This window comes from Hemitrygon akajei, chromosome 4 (genome assembly GCF_048418815.1).
Source record: "Hemitrygon akajei chromosome 4, sHemAka1.3, whole genome shotgun sequence".
Lineage (NCBI taxonomy): Eukaryota > Metazoa > Chordata > Chondrichthyes > Myliobatiformes > Dasyatidae > Hemitrygon > Hemitrygon akajei.
In genome coordinates, this window is record NC_133127.1 from 184277295 (window position 1) to 184298996 (window position 21702).

General features: G+C 41.0%; 1 protein-coding gene across 5 annotated transcripts in view; it reads right to left on the reverse strand.

The window, feature by feature from the left end:
- Positions 1–2501: 2501 nt before the first annotated feature.
- The window catches only part of asmtl (acetylserotonin O-methyltransferase-like), a 78667-nt gene continuing 59466 nt past the window's right edge, over positions 2502–21702 (reverse strand). For all 5 annotated transcript variants that reach the window (XM_073044189.1, XM_073044188.1, XM_073044191.1 and 2 more), the window contains 5 exons: positions 16486–16670; positions 12361–12478; positions 11210–11353; positions 7361–7483; positions 2502–2882 (listed from right to left, as the gene is read on the reverse strand). In XM_073044189.1, the coding sequence (XP_072900290.1) occupies positions 2668–2882; positions 7361–7483; positions 11210–11353; positions 12361–12478; positions 16486–16670 (785 nt within the window). In that variant the 3' untranslated portion in view covers positions 2502–2667. The remainder of the gene's footprint in view (positions 2883–7360; positions 7484–11209; positions 11354–12360; positions 12479–16485; positions 16671–21702) is intronic.

The following is a 21702-nucleotide window of genomic DNA, read 5'->3' on the forward strand; positions in this document are numbered from 1 at the left end:
ACTGGAAAATTGCAAATTTTTCCAAAAGGAGGAAGGCAGAAGAAAGGAAAATATAGGTTTGTTGGCCTGACCTCAATGGCTGGGAAAATGTTAGAATCAATTGTTAAGGATGTGGTTTTGGAGTACTTGAAGGCACATAACAAAAAGCCAAAGTCAACATGATTCCCTTGAGGGAAAATCTTGCCTGACAAATCTGTTAGTATTCTTTGAGGAAATAACAAGCAGGATAGACAAAGGAGAATAGGTGGATGTTGTATTCTTGGATTTTCAGAAGGCCTTTGACAAGGTGCCATACATGCGACTGCTTAGCAAGATAAGAGCCTGTAGTATTACAGGAAGGATTCTACGTGGATAAAGCAGTGGCAGATTTGCAGGAGGAAAAGAGTGGGAATAAAGGGTGCCTTTTCTGACTGGCTGCCAGTGACTAGTGGTGATCCACAGGGGTTGGTGTTGGGATTTCTTTTTACGTTGCATGTCAATGATTTAGATGACGGAATTGATGGCTTTGTGGTCAAGTTTGTAGACAATACGAAGATAGGTGGAGGCACAGGTAGTGTTGAGGAAGCAGGGCGGCTGCTGAAGGACTTAAGATAGATTGCGAGAATGGGCAAAGTGGCAAATGGAATACAATGTTGGGAAGTATATGGTCACGCACTATGGTAAAAGGAATAAAAGCACAGACTTTTATATGCATAAGATGATGAGACGCATTGATCGTGTGGATAGTCAGAGGCTTTATCTCAGGGTTGAAATGGTTGCCACATGAGGACACAGGTATAAGGTGCTGGGGAGTAGGTACAGAGGAGATGGCAGGGGTAAGTTTTTTTACTCAGAGAGTGGTGAGTGCATGGAATGGGCTGCCGGCAACGGTGGTGGGGGCAGATACGATAGGGTCTTTTAAGAGACTTTTAGATAGGTACATGGAGCTTAGTAAAATAGAGGACTATAGGTAAGCCTAGTAATTTTTAAGCTAGGGACATGTTCAGCACAACTTTGTGGGCTGAAGGTCTGCATTGTGCTGTAGGTTTTCTATGTTCTATGTTTTCTATGACTATTTTCTAAACGGAGAGAAAATTTAAAAATTTGAGGTGCAGAGGGTCTTGGGAGTTCTCGTGCAAGATTCCCTAAACGTTAACTTGCAGATTGTCAGTGGTGACAATGGTAAGTACAATGTTTACATTCATTTCAAGAGGACTAAAATACAAGAGCAAGGATATAATGTTGAGGAAAACACTCAAAATGCTGCAGGGACTCAGCAGGCTGAAATGACGGCTATACTTTTTTCCATAGATACTGTCTGTCCTGCTGCGTCTCTCAAGCATTTTGTGTGTGTTGCTCGGATTTCCAGCATCTGCAGATTTTCTCTTGTATGTAACGTTGAGGCTTTATAAAGCACTGGTAAGACCTCCCTTGGAGTATTGTGAGCAGCTTTGGGTTTCTTATTTAAGAAAGGATGTGCTGAAACCGAAGAGGGTTCAAAACAAGATCACAAGAATGATTCCAGGATTGAATGGCTTGTCATATGAAGAATTTTTGATGGTTCTAGGTCTTTATTCGCTGGAATTTAGTAGAATGGGAGGGGGGATATCACTGAAACCTATTGAATACTGAAGGGCCTACATGGAGTGAATGTGGAGAGGATGTTTCCTATGGTGGGGGAGTTTGCAACCCTCTACAGCATTTTCTTCAATCCTGTGCATTGGCACCTCCATACCAGATGGTGATGCAACAAGTAAGATTGTTCTCCACAGTACATTTGTAGAAATTTGCTAGTCTTTGACATATCAAATCTGATCAAACTCCTAATGAGGTAGATGGAAGGAAAAAGCAGAACCAGATAATATAGTGCTGTAGTTTCATAGAAGGTCAGTGCAGGCAAAGTACAAGGACCACAACAAGGATGACTGGGAGATAAAGAATTCATCTTTTAGTTCATGAGAGGTTTGTTAGAGAATCTGCTAACGATGGGATAGAAGTTCCTCTTGAGCCTGGTGATACATGCTCTTCCACTTTTTTATCTTCTGCCCTACAGGACAGGAGAGAGGAGAGAATGACCAGAATGGAAGGGTCCTTGATTATTCTGGTTGCTCTCCTAAAGCAATTAAATTCTGAATGAAGAACTGAGTTCAAAGGTCAGAGCAGTGTTTCATACAGCTTCCCATCACTGGCAAAACTTTCAATACAAATCTCATGTGTAAAATTTTAGGTATACAATTCAATACTGCAATGGCACCTGGTGTGTAGCTGCTTCATTGCTCCAAAGACAAGGCTATGCCCTGATCTCTTCTGCTGTTTCTATGAGCACTTTTGCCAAAGGCACTCTGTGTTTCCTCTCACATCTCAAAGATGACCTGCGAATTTCACGAGCAACTGTAAATTACTGCTGGTGTAGGTGGGTTGTAGGAGAATTGATGGGAGATGATGGTAAATAATTGGCAGAATGAGATTGATAAGATTGTATGACCTCCATCTGTGTTACATATGGAAATATGAGAAAAAAATAAAGTTTAAACAATTATTTAATAAGGAATTGATATTACAAAATGTGCAATTTTGAAAACACATTAACTAAGTTGATTGAATATTATAGTCCTTCCCCATTGGGTATCAGAGGCGACATAATTAAAGGCCAACTCTGAAGAGCTTCTGCAACACATAGATAGAAATCTACTGCTTTTTGCAAAAAATGGCATCCAGAAGGATTCCTGTGTGTTTGATCTGAACGTTTGCGAAGCCATGTTTATGCAAGAGTTTCCTGTACTCTGACCCACTCCTCTCCTTCCCGTCGCTCTGCATCATCATACTGAGGGACTGCAGGAGAGCGCTGCATGGCTTGGTCCTCCGATCGTACAGCACAAGCTCCATAAGGAGAAGGCTGCATCCTGGAAATCCAGAGAAGGTTGTGTTAATAATCAATCAATAAAATCTAACTATGGCCTAGAAAAAAAAGTATAATACAATCAGTTAGGCAAAGGAAAAAAAGAAAAATTGCATTTTCTCTGGTACGGAAGTATGAGAAGGATCTCAGATAAAAAGGCGTTAACATTGGTAAAAAAAGTAGGTATGTCTGTGCTTGGAACAGGAATGGTAGGTTTTAATTGAACAGTTTTCTAATTAAACGACCTGGAAAGAGAAATATCAACTCATCTTTCCCAATCTGAGCTAGTTCCATTTGTCTGTACATCACTCAAAACTCTTCCTAGTCAAGAATATATTCAAATGTCTATAAATGTAATTGTACCTGCCTCTACCACTTTCTCTGGCTGCTGTTTCCAATGTACCCACTATCCCCTGTGGCCCTCTTCAAATGTTTCCCTTCTCACTTTAAATCTATGCCATGTAATTTTAGCCTACCTTACCCTGAGAGAAGGTATCTGACCATTAACCCTATCAATGCCTCTCATGATTTTATAAACCTCTATAAGGTCATTCCTTTAGCCTCATTCGCTCCAGGGAAAACAGTCCAAGTCTGACCTCATAAATCAAGTCCTCCAGTTCCACAATATCCTTGTGAAATATTTCGGCACACTCTGCAGTTCAATCATACCTTTCCCACAGAATAGTGACAAAAACTGCACACAATACTCTAAGTTTGGTCTAACCAACATCTTGTACAGATGTAATCTGATATCCCTACACTGTTGTACTCAGTGCCCTGACTGACGAAGGCAAGCATTCTTCACCACCCTGTCTATGTGTGTCACCACTTTGAGAAAAGTGTGCTTGAACCCCAATGTTTCTCTGTTCTGTAACATTCCCAAAGCCCTGTCATTCACTGTGTGTGGCATTGTCTCGGCTTAACTTCTGAAAATGCCTCATTTTGCCCGTGTCCAACTTACCTTCCATCTAGAACAAGCGAAAATCTGCAGATGCTGGAAACCTAGTCCTGCTGATGACCCCAACAGACTCACAGGTGAAACTTTGCCTCACCTGGAAGGGCCTTTAGGAGCCTTGAATGATAGTGAAGGGGGGTGGTGCAGGGGCAGGTGTGGCACTTGTTCCACTTGCAGGAGGGAGATCAGTGGGGAGGGGCAAATTGACAAGGGAGTCGCGTAGGGAGCGATCACTACGGAAAGCAGAAAGAGGGGGTATGTGCGTGATGGTGGGATCCCGTTGGAGATGGTGGAAGCTTCGGAGAATTACGTGCTGGACACATAGGCTGGCGGGGTGGTAGGTGAGGTAAAGAGGAACCCTATTCCTGGTAGGGTGGCGGGAGCTTGGGATAAGAGCAGACCTGTGTGAAATGTGTGTGTTGTGTGTGTTAAATTCCATCTAGCATTCTTTGGCCAACTTTCCCAACCAATCTAGCTCCTGCTGTAACCTTAGAATATTTACTGAATGGTCTACCTTCCACAATCTGTAATAACAAAAGAGAGCTTAAAAACGTAGTCAAAATCATAACTCTTTCGGAATTACATGATTGTAAATAAGTTTTGAGAGGAAAAGGAGTCCCCGGTTATAAATTTAAAATTGACGTCTTCTACATTTTCATACGTTCAGAACTTTAATTTGATGAATTATATCAATCCAAAATAGTCCAAGTATTAATTTGATTCCTAATTCATTCCCACACTTATTATTTTTCTTCTTTCTCTATTTTTTCTATTTCTTCTAATTTTTTTCCATTCCTCCACCCCTTTGATCTTTTGAATTCCCCAGCTCAGTCAACCATGCTCACCTCTGGCCCTGAGAAAGGCTTGAACACTAGTTTTGTAGCAACAATCTATTCCCAGAGATTTCTTGGCTGACTAAGCAGTTAGTAGTATTGAAGAATTCTCAGATAGCAACCATATGGTAAAGGAAAACTCATTTTTGCAGAAAACAGTACTCGGACTGAGCCACAAAAATAGGACTAATACATTCAGTTTTGTATAAAGCACTTTTACCATTTTTCACAACAGACTGTGTCCATCAGATTACTTGCTGACAATTGCTTTCAAGCCTCTTTTAAAAAAGTTAAGCTCGACATTAACAATTGCTTTTAAATTCCATTACCAGTTCCATTTCTTGCATTCACTGATAACTTTGTTCTTCTGCCAACTCCAACGGGAACCCACCACCAAGCACTACTTTCCCTCCCCCACCTTTCTGCTTTCCGCAGGGATTGCTCCCTACGTGACTCCCTTGTCCGTTTGTCCCCCTTCCCACTGATGTCCCTCCTGGCACTTACCCTTGTAAGCGGAACAAGTGTTGCACCTGTCCTTACACTTCCTCCCTCACCACCATTCAGGGCCCCAGACAGTCCTTTCAGGTGAGGCGACACTTCACCTGTGTGTCGGCTGGTGTGGTATACTGCGTCTGGTGCTCCCGGTGTGGCTCTCTATATGTTGGTGAGACCCGACGCAGACCAGGAGACTGTTTCGCTGAATGCCTACACTCTGTCCAGCAGAGAAAGCAGAATCTCCCAGTGGCCACACATTTTAATTCCACGTCCCATTCCCATTCTGATATGTCTATCCATGGCCTCCTCTACTGTCAAGATGAAACCAGTCAGGTTGGAAAAACAACACCTTATATTCCCTCTGGGTAGCCTCCTACCTGATGGCACGAACATTGATTTCTCTAACTTCTGTTAATGCCCCCTCCCCTTCTTACCCCATCCCTTATGTATTTATTATCTTTCCCCCTTTTTTTTCTTCTTCTTTTCTCTCTCTCTGTACCTCTCACAATCACTCCTTGCCTGCTCTCCATCTCCCTCTGGTGCTCCCCTTCCCCTTTCTTTCTCCCTAGGCCTCCCATCCCATGATCCTCTCCCTTCTCCAGCTGTGTACCCCTTTTGCCAATCAACTTTCCAGCTCTTAGCTTCATCCCTCCCCCTCCTGTCTTCTCCTATCATTTCGGATCTCCCCCTCCCACTTTCAAATCTCTTACTATCTCTTCATTCAGTTAGTCCTGATGAAAGGTCTCGGCCCGAAATGTTGACTGTACCTCTTCCTTTAGATGCTGTCTGGCCTGCTGCATTCCACCAGCATTTTGTGTGTGTTGCTTGTTCTTTTACTACTCTGCTTTTAATATTTTCCCCATTAGGTACCCATCTCTATCAAGATTATGATGCCTTCTGGTTAAGTCCACCCAAGGTACAGAAAGTTAAGTTGCTCCACAGCACAGTGCAACAGGACCCCCTTAAGGTAACCATGCTGTTCTACTGGTACTTGAGAAACTATTGCAGATTTGGATGTGCAGGGTGTGAAATGTTGCCCAGAAATGCCAGGATTTTCTGTAGGGTTCTTTGTTCTACTACAGTCTTCAGCGTGTCTAGTTGGACTCCCATAACAAGCCAGCCTTTCTGATCAGTTTATTGAGCCTGTTGGCATCACCCGTGCTGATGCCATTGCCCCAGCACACTACCACATAGAAGATTGTACCGGCAACAACAGACTGGAAGAACATGCTGAAGAGAGGCCTGCATACTCTAAAGGACCTCAGTCTCCGCAGGAAGTAAAGGTGACTCTGGTCTGTCTTGTACACAGCCTCGGTGTTAGTTAGTTATCTTCTTTAATTCAACAGCCTGGTGATTGAGGATAAATAACTGTTCCTGAACCTGGTGATCTGAGTCCTGAGGATCCTGTACCTTCTTCCAGGTGGTAGAAATGAAAAGAGAGCATGATGTGGATGGTGGGGGTTCCTGATGATGGATGCTGCTTTCCTGTGACAATGCTCTGTTCAGATGTACTCAGTGGTGGGGAGGGCTTTACCCATGAGGGACTGGGCTGCATCCACTCCTTTTTGAAGGATTTTCCATCCAAGGGCATTGGTGTTTTCATACCAGGCTGTAGAATGACAAACAACCAGTGTGCAAAAGAAACCAAACTGTGCGAATAAAAATAATACCGAGAACAAGTTGTTTAAAAGTCCTTAAAAGTGAGTCAGAATCATTTCAGAGTTGTAGTGAGTGAAGTTATCCACGCTGGTTCAAGAACCTGACGGTTGTAGTGTAATAACTGTTCCTGAACCTGGTGGTGTGGGACCTAAGGCTTCTGTACATCCTGCTCAATAGTAGCAGCGAGAAGAGGGCACAGCGTAGATGGTGGTCTTTGATGATGGATACTGCTTTCTTGTGGCAGCATTCCATGTAATCTTTTTCAGTGGTAAGGAGGGTGTTTCCTGTGAAAGACTGGGCCGTATCTACCACTTTCTGTTCACTGGAGTTGGTGTTTCCATACCAGATCATGATGTAACTAGTTAGGATACTATTCCCTGTGCAACTATAGAAGTTTGTCAAAGTTTTTGGTGATATGATGAATCTGCGCAAACTTCTAAGACAGTAGACCTTGAGTGGAGAATAGCACAGGTGTGGAGCTGATAAAAGAAGAATAAAGACAACTTTCAATATAGAAGAGATGCTGAAACACTGTATTACCTGGTTTGCACATCTGAGAGAGTTTGCTTAATAGGAGATTAATCTTGTCTTCTTTCCAGAAATGAAGAACATTTACAAGAATGTAAAGTTCAGCTTCAGGTATGTCATCTGTGAAGATGTCTCCTTTTGATCAGAACAGAGAAAACAAGAAGAAATATTAAAGTCTTGTCTGAGCAATGGTGCATTTCTAATATTCCCCGTTTTATTTCAGATTTCTAACATCCACAATATTTTGTGCTTGTTTTACATTAAAACAATGTACATACCTGTACATTGAATCTCACCCATCTTTCTCCCCACAAACACTAATTGAGTGCTGTGCTTAACCCCGATGCCTAATCTAACAATATGAAACAAAACAAATTGCTAAACACAAAGTACACTGCAGATGCTGTGGTCAAATCAACATGTACAAACAAGCTCGATGAACTCAGCAAGTCAGGCAGCATCCGTTGAAAGGATGCAAAACAAATTGCTATGTTGGTGAAATATGACCATAAGACATAGGACCAGAATTAGTCCATTTAGCCCATTGAGTCTGCTCTGCCATTTCATCATGTTATCCAGTCTCCTGCCATCTCCCTGGACCCCTTTGATGCCATGTCCAATCAAGAACCTATCAATCTCTGCATTAAATAAACCCAACAACCTGACCTCCACAGCTGCCTGTGGTAACAAATTCCACAAACTCACAACCTTCTGGTTAAAGAAATTTCTCCGCATCTCTGTTTTAAATTTATCTAAGTAAAAATGTGCTGCATTGGAGAAGCTTTAAATGAGACTCACGAGAATGACCCCAGGAATGAATGGGTTAACAAATGAGGAGCATTTGAGAGCTCTTGGCCCGTACTCAATGGAGTTTAGAAGAATGAGGAGGGATCACATTGAAACCTATTGAATATTGAAAGGCCTAAACAGAGTGGATGTAGAAAGAACGTTTCCTTTAGTTGGGGAATCTGGGACTAGAGGGCATAGCTTCAGAACTGAGGGAGGTCCATTTAGAATAGATATGAGGAAATATTTCCTTACCAGAGGGTGGTGAATCTGTGGAATTCATTGCCACAGATGGCTATGCAGGCCAAGTCATTGGGTACATTTAACGTGGAGATTGAAAGGTTCTTGATTAATCAGGGCATCAAAGGATATGGGGAGAGGGTGTAAGAATGAGGTTGAGAGAGCTAATAAATCAACCACAATGGAATGACAGAGCAGACTTGATGGGCTGAAAGCCCAAATGTGCTTCTAAGTTTTATGGTCTAAAGGAGAAATATTTAAAGGGAACCTGAGGGAGAACTTTATCACTCAAAGGGTATTGAGTGTGTGGAGTGAGCTGCCAGCAAAAGTGGTGGATGTGGGCTTGATTTCAACATTAAGAGAAATTTGGATAAGTACATGGATGAGAGGTGTATAGTCCAGATTGAACTAGGCAAAATAATAGTTTGGTATGAATTGGATGGGCCAAAGGGCCCATTTCTGTGCTGTTGTGCTCCATAATGAGATCTTGCAAGCTTTCTCTTTTTGATTTAGGGTTAAAATTGAGCTGTGCCAGCCAGCAACCCGACTTAACCCTAGCCTAATCACCGGACAATTTACAACGACCACTCAACCTACCAACCAGAACAACTCTGGGCAGTGGGAGGAACCTGTGCACTCAGAGGAAACTCACACGCTCACAGGGAGAATGTAGACCTCCTTACAGACAGTGACGGGAACTGAATTAAGGTTGCGGGTACTGTAAAGTGTAGTGGTAATCACGATGCTAAATCAAAAGTCTTCCTCTTTGCACTACTGTACAAGTCTTGGTCTATAACTGGAATTGCAATTCAGAGTGTAAAATGTTACTTCAGGATTCTATTTGGTAATCCAACTGGGTGACAGAATCAACTTATGAAAACAATAAGATACAAGAGCAGAATTGGCCATCTAGCCCATTAAGGCTGTTGCGCTATTCAATCATGCTTACTCAAGATTCAAGCTAGTTTACTGTTACTCTTCAGTAGACAAGTGTAAAGAAGAACAAAATCATTGTTACTCTAGATCAGAAGGAGTGTATAAAAAACACAATAAGCATACAGAACACAATAAAAATATATAACATTAGCTTATATACAGTACATAGAATTGAATTGAATTGAATGATCTTTATTGTCATTATACACAGGTACAATGAAACTCGGTTTGGCTTCCTCTCAGGCAATCAAACAAAGCGGTAGATAAAAACAAGACAGTAATAGAATAACAGTATTAAATAGATAAGTAACAGAAAATAAGTTACAGCAGCACCAGAATATCACAGTAATGCACAAAGTGCCGTTAGTGCAAGTATTTGTGTCCTTGTGTGTGCTCACAGTTTCAGTCATTGTTCTGTGGGAGTGGTGTGATGGAGGCCACAGCTCTGGGGTAGAAGCTGTTCCTCAGTCTATTTGTTCTGGCTTTTAGTGTCCTGAACCTTTTGCTGGACTGTAGCGGGTCAAACAGGGAGTGGCTGGGGTGTGTGGTGTCTCTAGTTATACTGATTGCTTTCCTCCTGAGTCTGCTGGAATAGATGATGTCCAGTCCTGGGAGCTCCATCCTGACAATTTGCTGGGCCGCCTTCACCACGTGATGCAGGTCCTATCACTCAGTGGCTGTGCAGCTGGCATACCACACTGTGGGACTGTTGGTCAGGATGGTTTCAATTGTGCTTCTGTAGAAGTTAAGCAACAGCTTTTGTGGGAATTTGGCCTGTTTCAGCTTTCTGAGGAAGAAGAATCTTTGTTGTGCCTTTTTTACAAGTATCGAGGTGTTGGTGGTCCATGTCAGCTGTTTTGACAACATAACTCCAAGGAACTTTAGGTGTTCCACACTTTCCACTACCTCTCCATGTATATGGAGGGGGGTGTGTACTCTGTCCTTTGATCTCCTGAAGTCAATGATCATCTCTTTTGTTTTAGAAGTGTTAAGGAACAGGTCGTTGTTCTTACACCACTCCGTCAGATGATCCACCTCGAGCCTGTAGGCTGTTTCATCCTCGTCCGAGATCAGGCCAACCACTGTGGTATCGTCCACAAATTTAATTATGGAGTTGGAGGTGTAGATGGGGGTGCAGTCATGTGTGAAGAGTGTGTAGAGCATAGGGCTCAGCACACAGCCCTGCGGGGTGCCTGTTTTTAAGATGAGGGTGGTAGAGGTGTGCTTACCAACTCTGACTTGCTGTGGTCGGTCTGTGAGAAAGTCCATGACCCATGAGCACAGGGAGGAACCAAGGCCAAGAGTGTTCAGTTTGCTGACCAGTTTGATGACTGTGTTAAATGCAGAACTGAAGTCCACAAATAGCATCCTCACATAAGTGTTCGGTTCCTCTAAGTGAGTCAGAGCAATATGGAGGGCTGTTGTGATTGCATCCTCTGTGGAGCGGTTTGCCCAGTAGGCAAACTGGTGTTTGTCCAGATCAGGTGGGATTGTAGCCTTAATGTGTGAGAGCACAAATCTCTCAAAGCACTTCATGGCTATGGGTGTCAGCGCTACAGACTGATTGTATGTGCATAAAGCAACACTAGATACAAGAATATCTGTACATAAGGTGACTGAGAGGAAATGGTAAAGTAGTGGTGGGGGGGTGATGTGTTGATCAGACTGACAGCTTGGTGCAAGTAACTATTTTTGAGCCTGGTGGTCCTGCTGTGGATGCTGTGCAGCACCTTCCCTGATGCAGGTAGGACAAACAGTCCATGTGTGTGTGATCCTTCATGATATTGCTGGCCTTTTCCTGGCACCTTTCTATGTATGTCCTTGATGATTTAGAATCAAGTTAGAAAAGCACTTGAAACAAAAATGGGAAGAAAGCGAGCAGGTAATATTCTTACTGACCTGCTTTGAAAGAAATTCGACTTGAGCTTTGATTTTTTTGCTGGAAAGGTTTAAGTTTTTCCAACAACTTTGATGAATGAAAGACCGTGAGTACCATATCTTGATATGCATTTGCCATTTCATAGGCCAAAGCTCCAGTAGTTTCTGCAATAGAAAAACTTTGATCAAAATTACAGACAAAAATAGCTAAGATATACCTCTTCGCCATCTAAAAGTTCACCTAGATTTATGTAGAAAATCAGTCTTTCAACATGGGTTCTAGCACAATTCTGTGCGAGTTGGCTAAAATTGAATTTCTCCACTACAGCTAATATGGCCAGTTTTGTTAGTTGGCATTACTTCTTTGAATCATACTCTCCTTCTCTCTGCGTAGCCTTCAGGAGATGCTGATTCCTCCCCTAGAGCCAAAGAGTTATACAGTGTGGAATCAGACCCTTCAGCCCAACTTGACCATGCCTGTCCACCCAGATATATCTCCTCAAACCCTCACCTCTCACTTAGTTTCTATCTTCTCTAGTACTTAGTCTTGAACCCACGCTCGGGCCTCTAATCAATGCAAAGAAGATGGCAATGAGTCTGCAAGTCTTCAATACATTAAAAGAATTTTAAGGCATGAACATATGATACTAGAAGTATTTGGCTATAAATAAATGAACAAATTCTCAGAACATAATGCAGCAAGCCACAAATCAAAATAAAAATAGCTCTAATTGTCTATAAATTATGGATATGTTGACTCTGTTAGCTTCTACATGACTTACAAAAATTACATCATAGAATGAAGCTCAGATAGAACGAGCTCTATTATTACAATTATTTCTTTGTTAAGTGCCAAGACCGGTCTAAAACAGAATTCTTGGAGGGAGACAAAAATCTACCTACTCAATTTATTAAGGTACACAATTAAATATCAGTATAAAAAGTTTCACCTTACATTCTATTTTCTTTATCAATTTCTTGGTGATACTTTCCTGAATTATTCCAAACTGCTACATACTCTTCAGGTTTACTGTTGATTTTCTTTCTTTTCAATTATTTTTCTTTGTTAAGCTCTCTCCAAGACTAGTCTACAACAACATTCTTAGGAGTGGGACAAAAATTTACTAATTTTTCATGAAGGTACATCATTATATTTTTTTAAAATGTCATACCTCCTAAGTCACAAGCAGTTTTAAATGATGAAAGATCAAATGCCCTGACAATGTCCTTCCCAACAACTTTGACAACATTGTTAATTGCCGACATTAGAGACAACATTTGTTCTGAATTCTGTCAATGGAAAATTAGATGTTAATGTAGCACTTTAAAATAAGAAGTAAAACAAATAATTAGCCAAGTGGTTAAGTGACAATAGAAAAAAAATTCAACTGGTAAACATACACAACATGGCACTTTCTGTAGGAACCAAGACCGAAAAAAACTGCTGGAAGAAATGGTTTATCATTGTCACATACACTCAGTGACTACATTATTACGTACAGAAGTGGAGCTCAGTGTGGTCTTCTGCTGCTGTAACCCAACCACTTCAAGGTTCGACATGTTGTGCATTCAAAGATGCTCTTCTGCACATCACTGTTGTAAAATGTGGTAACTTGAGGTACTGTCACTTTCCTGTCAGCTTGAACCAGTCTGGCCATTTTCCTCTGACCTTTCTCACTAACAAGGTGTTTTCACCCACAGAACTGCCACTCACTACTAGATTTTTAAAATTTTTACCTCCGTTCTCTGTTAACTCTAGAGACTGCTGTGTTTCTGAGATACTCGAATCACCCTGTCTGGTATCAACAATCATGCCATGTTCAAAATCACTTAGCTCATATTTCTTCCACATTCTGATGTTTGGTCTGAACAACAACTGAACCTCTTGTCCATGTCTACATGCTTTTACGCATTGAGTTGTGCCACATGCAGATTACATATTTGCATTAAAGAGCAGGTGTATGGGTGTACCTAATGAAGTGGTCACTGAATGTACATCAAGATAAGAGTGGAAAACTGTATTTTGCATACCCTGCAGAGACATCGACCCAAACATAAGTATATCAGGGTAGTATAAAAGGAAAGCAGTAACAGAATGCAGAACATAGTGCTACAGCTACTGAGAAAGTGCACTGGCTGGTAGGCAGAGGATCATGATGGCATAGTTTGTGAGATTAAGAGTTCCACTCTTGTAACAGCAGGTCAGAAGGACAGTGGCATGACTTGCCAAGCTTTTATATCTCTTGTCTGACATAAAGGGTTTGGGAGGAAGGGGCAGAATTGATCAGGGTGGGAAGGGTCTTATGTTACCTGTTTTGCCTGAGGCAGCGGGAGGTGTATACAGTTACGAAGAAGAAACCAGTTTTTGTAATAGACTGGGCTACATACACAACTCTTTGGAATTTCTTCCATACCAAGCTGTGATGTATCTAGGTAGGCTGCATATTTTTCTCTTCATCTTAAATCAATACATTTATGCATATCACATTAAAATTTGTCACATGTTTAAAGACTAAACTGGCCCTTAAAAACAAGGCGTTCCATACTATAGCCTCTCACCATCAGCGGCACTACAACACCTCTACTGAGGAAAAGACAGATTTAAAGCCGCCAAAGTTTCCTTGAACAGATTTTCAGATTCATACTGAAAATGATGGCTTTAATAGAGGGGAAAAAGTAACCACTTTTAAAGAATCCATTATCCAAGTGCAAACTCCAAATTCACAATAGTTATAAAGCTCATTTAAGTTTACAATGTAATGAGATAAGCAATGCTACTATTTCCTCTTAACAATGACCTAAATCGACATTGATTACATGCCAAGTGGTCTTTATCATCAACTTAGTTAATTCTTCAAAATGAAATGATAGGACATAGAGCATTATAGCACAGTGCAGACTCTTCAGCCTACAATTTTGTGCTGATCTTATAACCTACTCTAAAGATCAATCTAACTCCTTACTCCTACGTAGCCGTCCATGTTCCTATCATCCATGTGCCTGCCTAAGAGTCTTCTAAATGTTCCGAGTGTATCTGCCTCTACCACCACCACTGATAGGGCATTCCATGCACCCACCATTCTGTGTAAAAAAAAAAGTTACCTCTGACATTCCCCCCCTATATTTTCCTCTAATCATGTTAAAATTATATCTCCTCATTACACACAATACACACAAGTTTTAATTTTAGGTAGGTGGAATACTAAATATTTTACTTTGAACACAAATTTGAAATCTAGGAAGATTTTGTATTTAAGTGAACAATCACGTTATAACGGCTTTCTCCATCACTGATTCTGAGCCGAGAGGTACACGTGTCACCACTGACCAGTCAGACTTCTGCAATCATATAAACAAGAAATTCTGCAGGCGCTGGAGATCTAGAGCAACACACAAGAATTGCTGGAGGAACTCAGCAGGTCAGGAAGCATCTGTGGAAATGAACAAGTGGTTGACATTTTGGGCAGAGACCCTTCTTCAGGACTGGAAAGAAAGGGGGAAGGCACCAGAAGAAAAAGGTGGGAGGCAGGGGAAGGAGAATAGCTGGAAGGTGTTAGATGAAGCCAGGTTGGTGGCAAAGGTAAAAGGCTGGAGAGGAAAGAATCTGATAGGAGAAGGGGAAGGAGGAGGGGCACTATTTCCCTAATCAGAATTAATCAGATCATAGAATTATTCAATTAATTCCATAGCCCTGGTTTATCCCATAGATGTGCAATCACACTTCCTTCCAAATTACTCTTACAATATTATTTTGAAAGCTAATGTAACACCCTGATTAAGATTTTACTGCTAATGTTGTAGGCTGCTTCATTTAATGGTTTTCTGTAGAAGCAGTGTGTTCTGCTGGCAGTGTCTGGGTTACCATAAAAAATAAGGGTTGTGATGTTCATACTTTGGAATGTAGTGTCATCCAATCAGGATGGTGGAATTGGGAGAAGGTTCTAGATAACGCTGGGCGGGCAGGTTTTTGTGATGGATACTGGGGTGGGTCGAGGTCTTTTCGTTCTGAGATGGAGAAAGAAGCAGCTCAATAAAACCGGCCATAGAATTTGATCTAATGGGAATGCGTGATTTGATGGAGTCAAAGAGGGGAAATCCTACTGGTGATCGGTGAATAGGAGTTGGCACCATGATACATCAGCTTTTGCAAGATTTGTGCTCCAACCTTGTATACATTTGACTGTTTTAATTATGGTGGGCCCTTTAGTTTTTTTTCTTTTTTTCCCTTTCTTCTTTAATAATGGCTTGATTAAGTTAACATTCATAAATCTACTTTCTTTATAATGTATGCAGTATATGGTCTGATATTTCTTGCTTGCTGATGGGTGATTGCATGGGGGCAGTAGCTACATAGAGTTCAGACAGATTGGAGTTCAGGTGGGTGAGGCATCCCAACTTCCCATCCGGGTTTGTTGGAACCCATGTCATATCGACCCTAGACGTATGGAGTCTGAGAGAGGAGGATTTCTCATTGCTATATCCGGTGGCTGTTAGCCAGAGGTAACGAGCCACATCTCTGGAGAAGCCTGGTAAAAAGGGGTTTCACTAATATTAACTTTACTTCCATAAACATTTCAGGCAGCAGTGTGATCATAACAACTCACAGCATTGGGAAAAAAATAATCTCATTGTGCTTCAGACAAGTCCCTAGTTATAACCTTACCTGAAAGAAAGCATTTAGAGACCTACAATGCTTATTCAGTGCTTATTAAGTCACCTCTTTAAAGAATCCACTACCTCAATGCAAACGGCAAACTCACAATTATAAAGCTATTTTAAGTTTATAATGTAGTGAGATAAGCAATACTACCAGCTATTTCATCTTATCAACAACCAAAATCTACACTGGCTGCATGCCAAGTGATCACTAGCAACAAACTCAAGTTTTTTGTTTACTTAGAGGAACAGTAACACGCTGCTCTGACCCTGAAGCCCCTGCTGCCACATTATATCCATGTAACCAATTAACCTACTAACTCATATGTCTTTGGAATGTGGGAGTAAACCAGAGAATCCAGAGGAAACCCATGTGGTCGTACGGAGAACCTACAACCTCTTTACAGACAGTGATGGGAACTGAACCCTGATCACTGGAGCTATAAAAGCAATACATTTTTAACCACTATGCTACTGTGCCACACAAACCTTCAGACTTAAATCAGTGGTAATAATCAACAGTTTGTTAACAATGACTCACCTGCCAAGAGTGATTTCTGAAAGGTACAAGATTGATGATGGTGGAAATATGTGCCCAATCACACATGGAAAGTCAGTTCTGAACAAACAAGATACTTTACCTGAAATAAGTCTTCAGCCTTTCCTCCAGGAGCTGATAGGCACTGACCTGGTCCCTCTTTAATGGCTGTATCCAGATGACTGAAAAGTGGCCAAATGTAGTCATTATTATAAAGAATATAGTCACTCATGGAATTTGCAGCGCCTGATACCAGGAACGTGTTGGCAAATTTTGTGTTCTTATATACTGCAAAAGCAAATTTAAAGAATACAGAAGCAGGTTATTTTGTTTTTCAAGGTACCAAAACTTTAAAATATCCCACAGCTTTTTTTAAATACAGACCACTAAGAAATTAATGGCTTATTGTAATCAGTTTTGAATATTTCCAAGGAAATATTCAAAACTTCTTTCAGATTAACAGACAACTGGCACGTGCAATTTTGAGAACTCTTTCAGTAAATCATTGATTGCAAAGGTAATTTTTAAACCTGAAGTGATATCTGAAAATACTATTATGAACCCCATCATGCAGGTCATGCCCTGTCTTCATTGTCACCATCAGGAAGGAGGTACAGAAGCCTGAAGGCATACACAATAATTCAGGAACAGCTACTTCCTCTCTGCCATCCTCTTTCTGAATGGACATTGAACCCATGAACACTACCTCACCACCTTTATATTTCTATTTTTTGCACTACTTATTTAATTTAACCATTACAGTTTACACACATATATTTACTGTAATTCACAGTTTTATTCTATTACTATGTATCGCATTATACTGTTGCTGTAAAGTCAAAGTCAAACCTCATGACATATGCCGGTGATATTAAGTCTAATTCTGATTCTGGACAGCAGTGTTACTGCCTCCGTTTCAGCAACCTGACTTGGATGCTGACGTTTAGAAGTGAATAGAAAATTGCAGATGTTGTAAAAAATATATGATGAAAACAGAAAATGCTGGAAACACTCAGCAAGTCAGCCTACATCTGTTGGAAGAGCAAGAGTTAATGTTTCAGATGAAAGGCCTTTCATTGGAAAAGGGCCTTCAGAACAATTCTGACTAAGGGTCTTTGACTAGAAATAGCAACTCTGGACTTTTGTAACTTCTCCCTACAACTGTACATGTGCTCAAATCCTTCACACATTCCAAAAAATATGATGGCTGGCACTTAATTAGCCACTGTGATGTACTGTAACACAAACAAAATGCTGAAGAAGCTTATCAGGTCAGACAGCATCTGTGGTGAGGAATAAAAAGTTGACATTTTGGGCCAAGAGCCTTCATCGGGACTGTAATCTACTCCAAGTGTGGATGAGAAAATAATAGGGAGTGGGTAGGCCCAAGGTGGAGAATAAGTCCCAAAGAAATAAAATGGGGTGAAAGAGATTGCTTTCAAGGTAGGCACAGACTCAAAGAGCTGAACGGCCTCTTTCTCAACCGAAAAGAAATCAAAAAATGTGAGAACTGAGAGAAAAAAACGGGCAAACACGAGGAAATCTGCAGATGCTGGAAATTCAAACAACAACACACACAAAATGCTGGTAGAACACAGCAGGCCAGGCAGCATCTATAGGGAGAAGCGCTGTTGACGTTTCGGGCCAAGACCCTTCGTCAGGACTAACTGAAAGGAAAGATAGTAAGAGATTTGAAAGTAGAGGGGGGAGGGGGAAATGCGAAATGATAGGAGAAGACCGGAGGGGGTGGAATGAAGCTAGGAGCTGGAAAGGTGATTGGCGAAAGTGATACAGAGCTGGAGAAGGGAAAGGATCATGGGACGGGAGGCCTCGGGAGAAAGAAAGGATGGGGGGGGAGCACCAGAGGGAGATGGAGAACAGGCAAACAACTAAATATGTCAGGGATGGGGTAAGAAGGGGAGGAGGGGCATTAATGGAAGTTAGAGAAGTCAATGTTCATGCCATCAGGTTGGAGGCTACCCAGCCGGTATATAAGGTGTTGTTCCTCCAACCTGAGTTCGGATTCATTTTGACAATAGAGGAGGCCATGGATAGACATATCAGAATGGGAATGGGACGTGGAATTAAAATGTGTGCCTCCTCTATTGTCCACACATTTTAATTCCACGTCCCATTCCCATTCCGATACGTCTATCCATGGCCTCCTCTATTGTCCACACATTTTAATTCCACGTCCCATTCCCATTCTGATATGTCTATCCATAGCCTCCTCTATTGTCAAAATGAATCCAAACTCAGGTTGGAGGAACAACACCTTATATACCGGCTGGGTAGCCTCCAACCTGATGGCATGAACATTGACTTCTCTAAATTCCGTTAATGCCCCTCCTCCCCTTCTTACCCCATTCCTGACATATTTAGAAAAAAGCGGAGTTGTGTTCACTTCAGCAGAAACACAAAGTATGAACAGTGTAATGGGAACTCTTGAGAGCAAACAGCGATTTTATCTCCTGCTGGTGAATAGGTCAATACGCTTACAATCATGTAGGCGTCCCTAAGGTCACTGCATATTTGGACTGCTGCCGACAGTAGATCACAAATATCAGCAGTGGTCCAATTATGAAGCATGGAAATGTGAAAATTAATCAAAAGCATTATCAAGCTTAAGCATCAAATGCCTTTAAATATTGTGGTTACTGTGAAGAAATGACAAATTCTTTAATTTTTATATTAATGAGTAGCAATCTGAAGACGCTAGAATTAAATTTATAAAAACAATGCAATTTCCCCCCTGTACTTCAACAGTTAACTTCATTTTTTTAATATCTAAAAGTAATTTAGGCAACTTTAAGTTGTTTATTTTTATTTTTATTTTCTCAACACAGTACTGCAACTAATAGAACTGCTGACTCATGGTACCAGTGAGTTAGTTTTGACCCAAACCTCTGATCCTTCTGTGTAGAATTTTCAACTCCTTTTTGTTGATTTGCCTAAATGGTCTGGTCCAAGGATTTGGTAACCACAAGACTATCCAGAAGTTATAACGAGATACAGAATAGAAACAGGCCCTTTGGCCCAGCAACTCCACACTAACCATCAACCACCCATTTTAACCATCCTACATCATTTCCACTTCCCATATTTTCTTCAACTTGCCCCAAATTCTACTAGTTACCTGCACACTAGGGGCAATGTCCTCCAAGGGGACCACAACCGTGTTGTTGGGTTTGGAGGCTTGCATGCCTCAATGACCCAGACAGCTACATTGGCTGGAGTCAGGCAGGGCCTTCTGCCTCAACTATTGGTATGGTCACCCAAGGTCAAAGGGTAGAGTCTGCCAGTTCTCTAGATTCAGGGGTTCAGCTCAGGACTAACAATACTGAATGCAAAATTGTACAAAAACAATAATAAAGAATCCTTCTATATTTGTGTGACAATATTCCTGAGTCTCCACGTGGGACTTGGACGAATGACAGTAATGAAAACAGAGAGGAAGCTACTGTAAGAATGAAGGAAGCCCTGAACACTGCCAAGATCAAGACCAAAATGGCTTTTGAAGGCCAAGGACAGACAGAGATGGAGGACCTGTTACGCTAACTGCAGCATAACAGGTAATAAGGATAAGGGGAAATGTAGAGTGGCCATTTAATCTACCAACCCATACAGTGGTGCTATAAAGTTTGTGAACCCTGTAGAATTTTCTCTATTTCTGCATAAATATTACCTAAAATGTGATCAGATCTTCATGTAAGTACTAAAACTAGATAGGGAACCAAATTAAATAAATAACATAAAACATTATACTTGTTTGTTTACTTATTGAGAAAAATGATCCAATATTACATGTATTTGTTGGAGAAAGTACGTGAACCTTTGCTTTCAATAACTGGTGTGTGCAGCAATAACTTCAACCAAATGTTTCTAGTAACTGTTGATCAGTCCTACACATCACCTTGGAGGCATTTTTGCCGTTTCTCCTTACAAAACTGCTTCAACTCTGAGATGTTGGTAGGCTTCCTTGCATGAACTGCTTGCTTAAGGTCCTTCCACAACATTTCTATAGGACTAAGGGTAGGAGTTTGACTCGGCCGTTCCAAAACACAAATTTTCTTCTTTTTAAACCATTCTGTGTTAATTTATTCTTGTCTTTCAGATCATGGTCTTGTTGCATTATCCAACTTCTATTAAGCTTCAGGTGACAGACTGCTAACATGACATTCTCCTGTAAAACGTCTTGATACAATTTGGAATTCATTGTTCTCTCAACGATTGCAAGCTGTCCAGTCACTGAAGCAGCAAAGCAGCCTGAAACCATGATGCTCCTTCCACCATGCTTCATAGTTGGGATGAAGTTTTGATGTTGGTATGCAGTGACCTTCTTTCTCCAAACATTGCAATATTTCTGCTAAAAAGTTCAACTTTTGTCATCTGTCCACAGAATATTGTCCCAGACATCTTGTAGAACATCCAGGTGGTCTTTTACAAACTTGAGATGTGCAGCAATGTTTTTCTGAAGAACAGTGGTTTCCTCCATGGAGTCCTTCCATGAACACCATTCTTGTTCTGTTTTTTTCTTATCGTGGACACATAAACTAGGGTTCTTCTTCAACTCCTTCAGCATTGCACATTGTGCTCTTCGTGTGATCTTTGCAGGATGCCCACTCCAAGGTAGAGTAGCAACAATATTGAGTTTCCTCCATTGCTAGACAATTTCTCTACTGTGGACTGATGAACATTGAGGTCTTTAGAAATGTTTTTTGAAGCCTTTTCTAGCTTCATGCATCTCTACAATTCTTCTTCTCAGGTCCTCTGTAAGTTTTTTGATTGAGTGATAGTGCACACAAACAGATCTTTCTTGAGAAGAACAGTTTCTGTCATTAACCTGACTGGTGTGTCTTTTTTTTTAATAAGACACCTCTACAACCCACACCTCCAATCTCATGTCATTGATTGGAACACCTGATTCCAAATAGTTTTTATAGAAGGCATTCCCCTTTGATATTTTTCCAAGTATCATTTTTCTCAATAAATAAATGAAAAATTATAATGTTCTTGTGTTGTTTATTTAATTGGGTTCTCTTTATCTAGTTTTAGGACTTAAGTGAAGATCTGATCACATTTTAGGTCATATTTATGCAGAACTAGAGTCAATTCCACAGGGTTCACAAACTTTCTAACACTACTGTACATCTTTGGGAAGGAAGAGTAAACAAGAAAACCTGGAGAGAATGCGCAGGGTCACAGGGAGAACATGAAAAATATACATAAATCTGTATCATTACTACAATGAATGATTCCTTTCAGATACTGTAATTGGTTGAATTATGCTGCTCCTCTAGATAGTAGCTTTAATATTCCA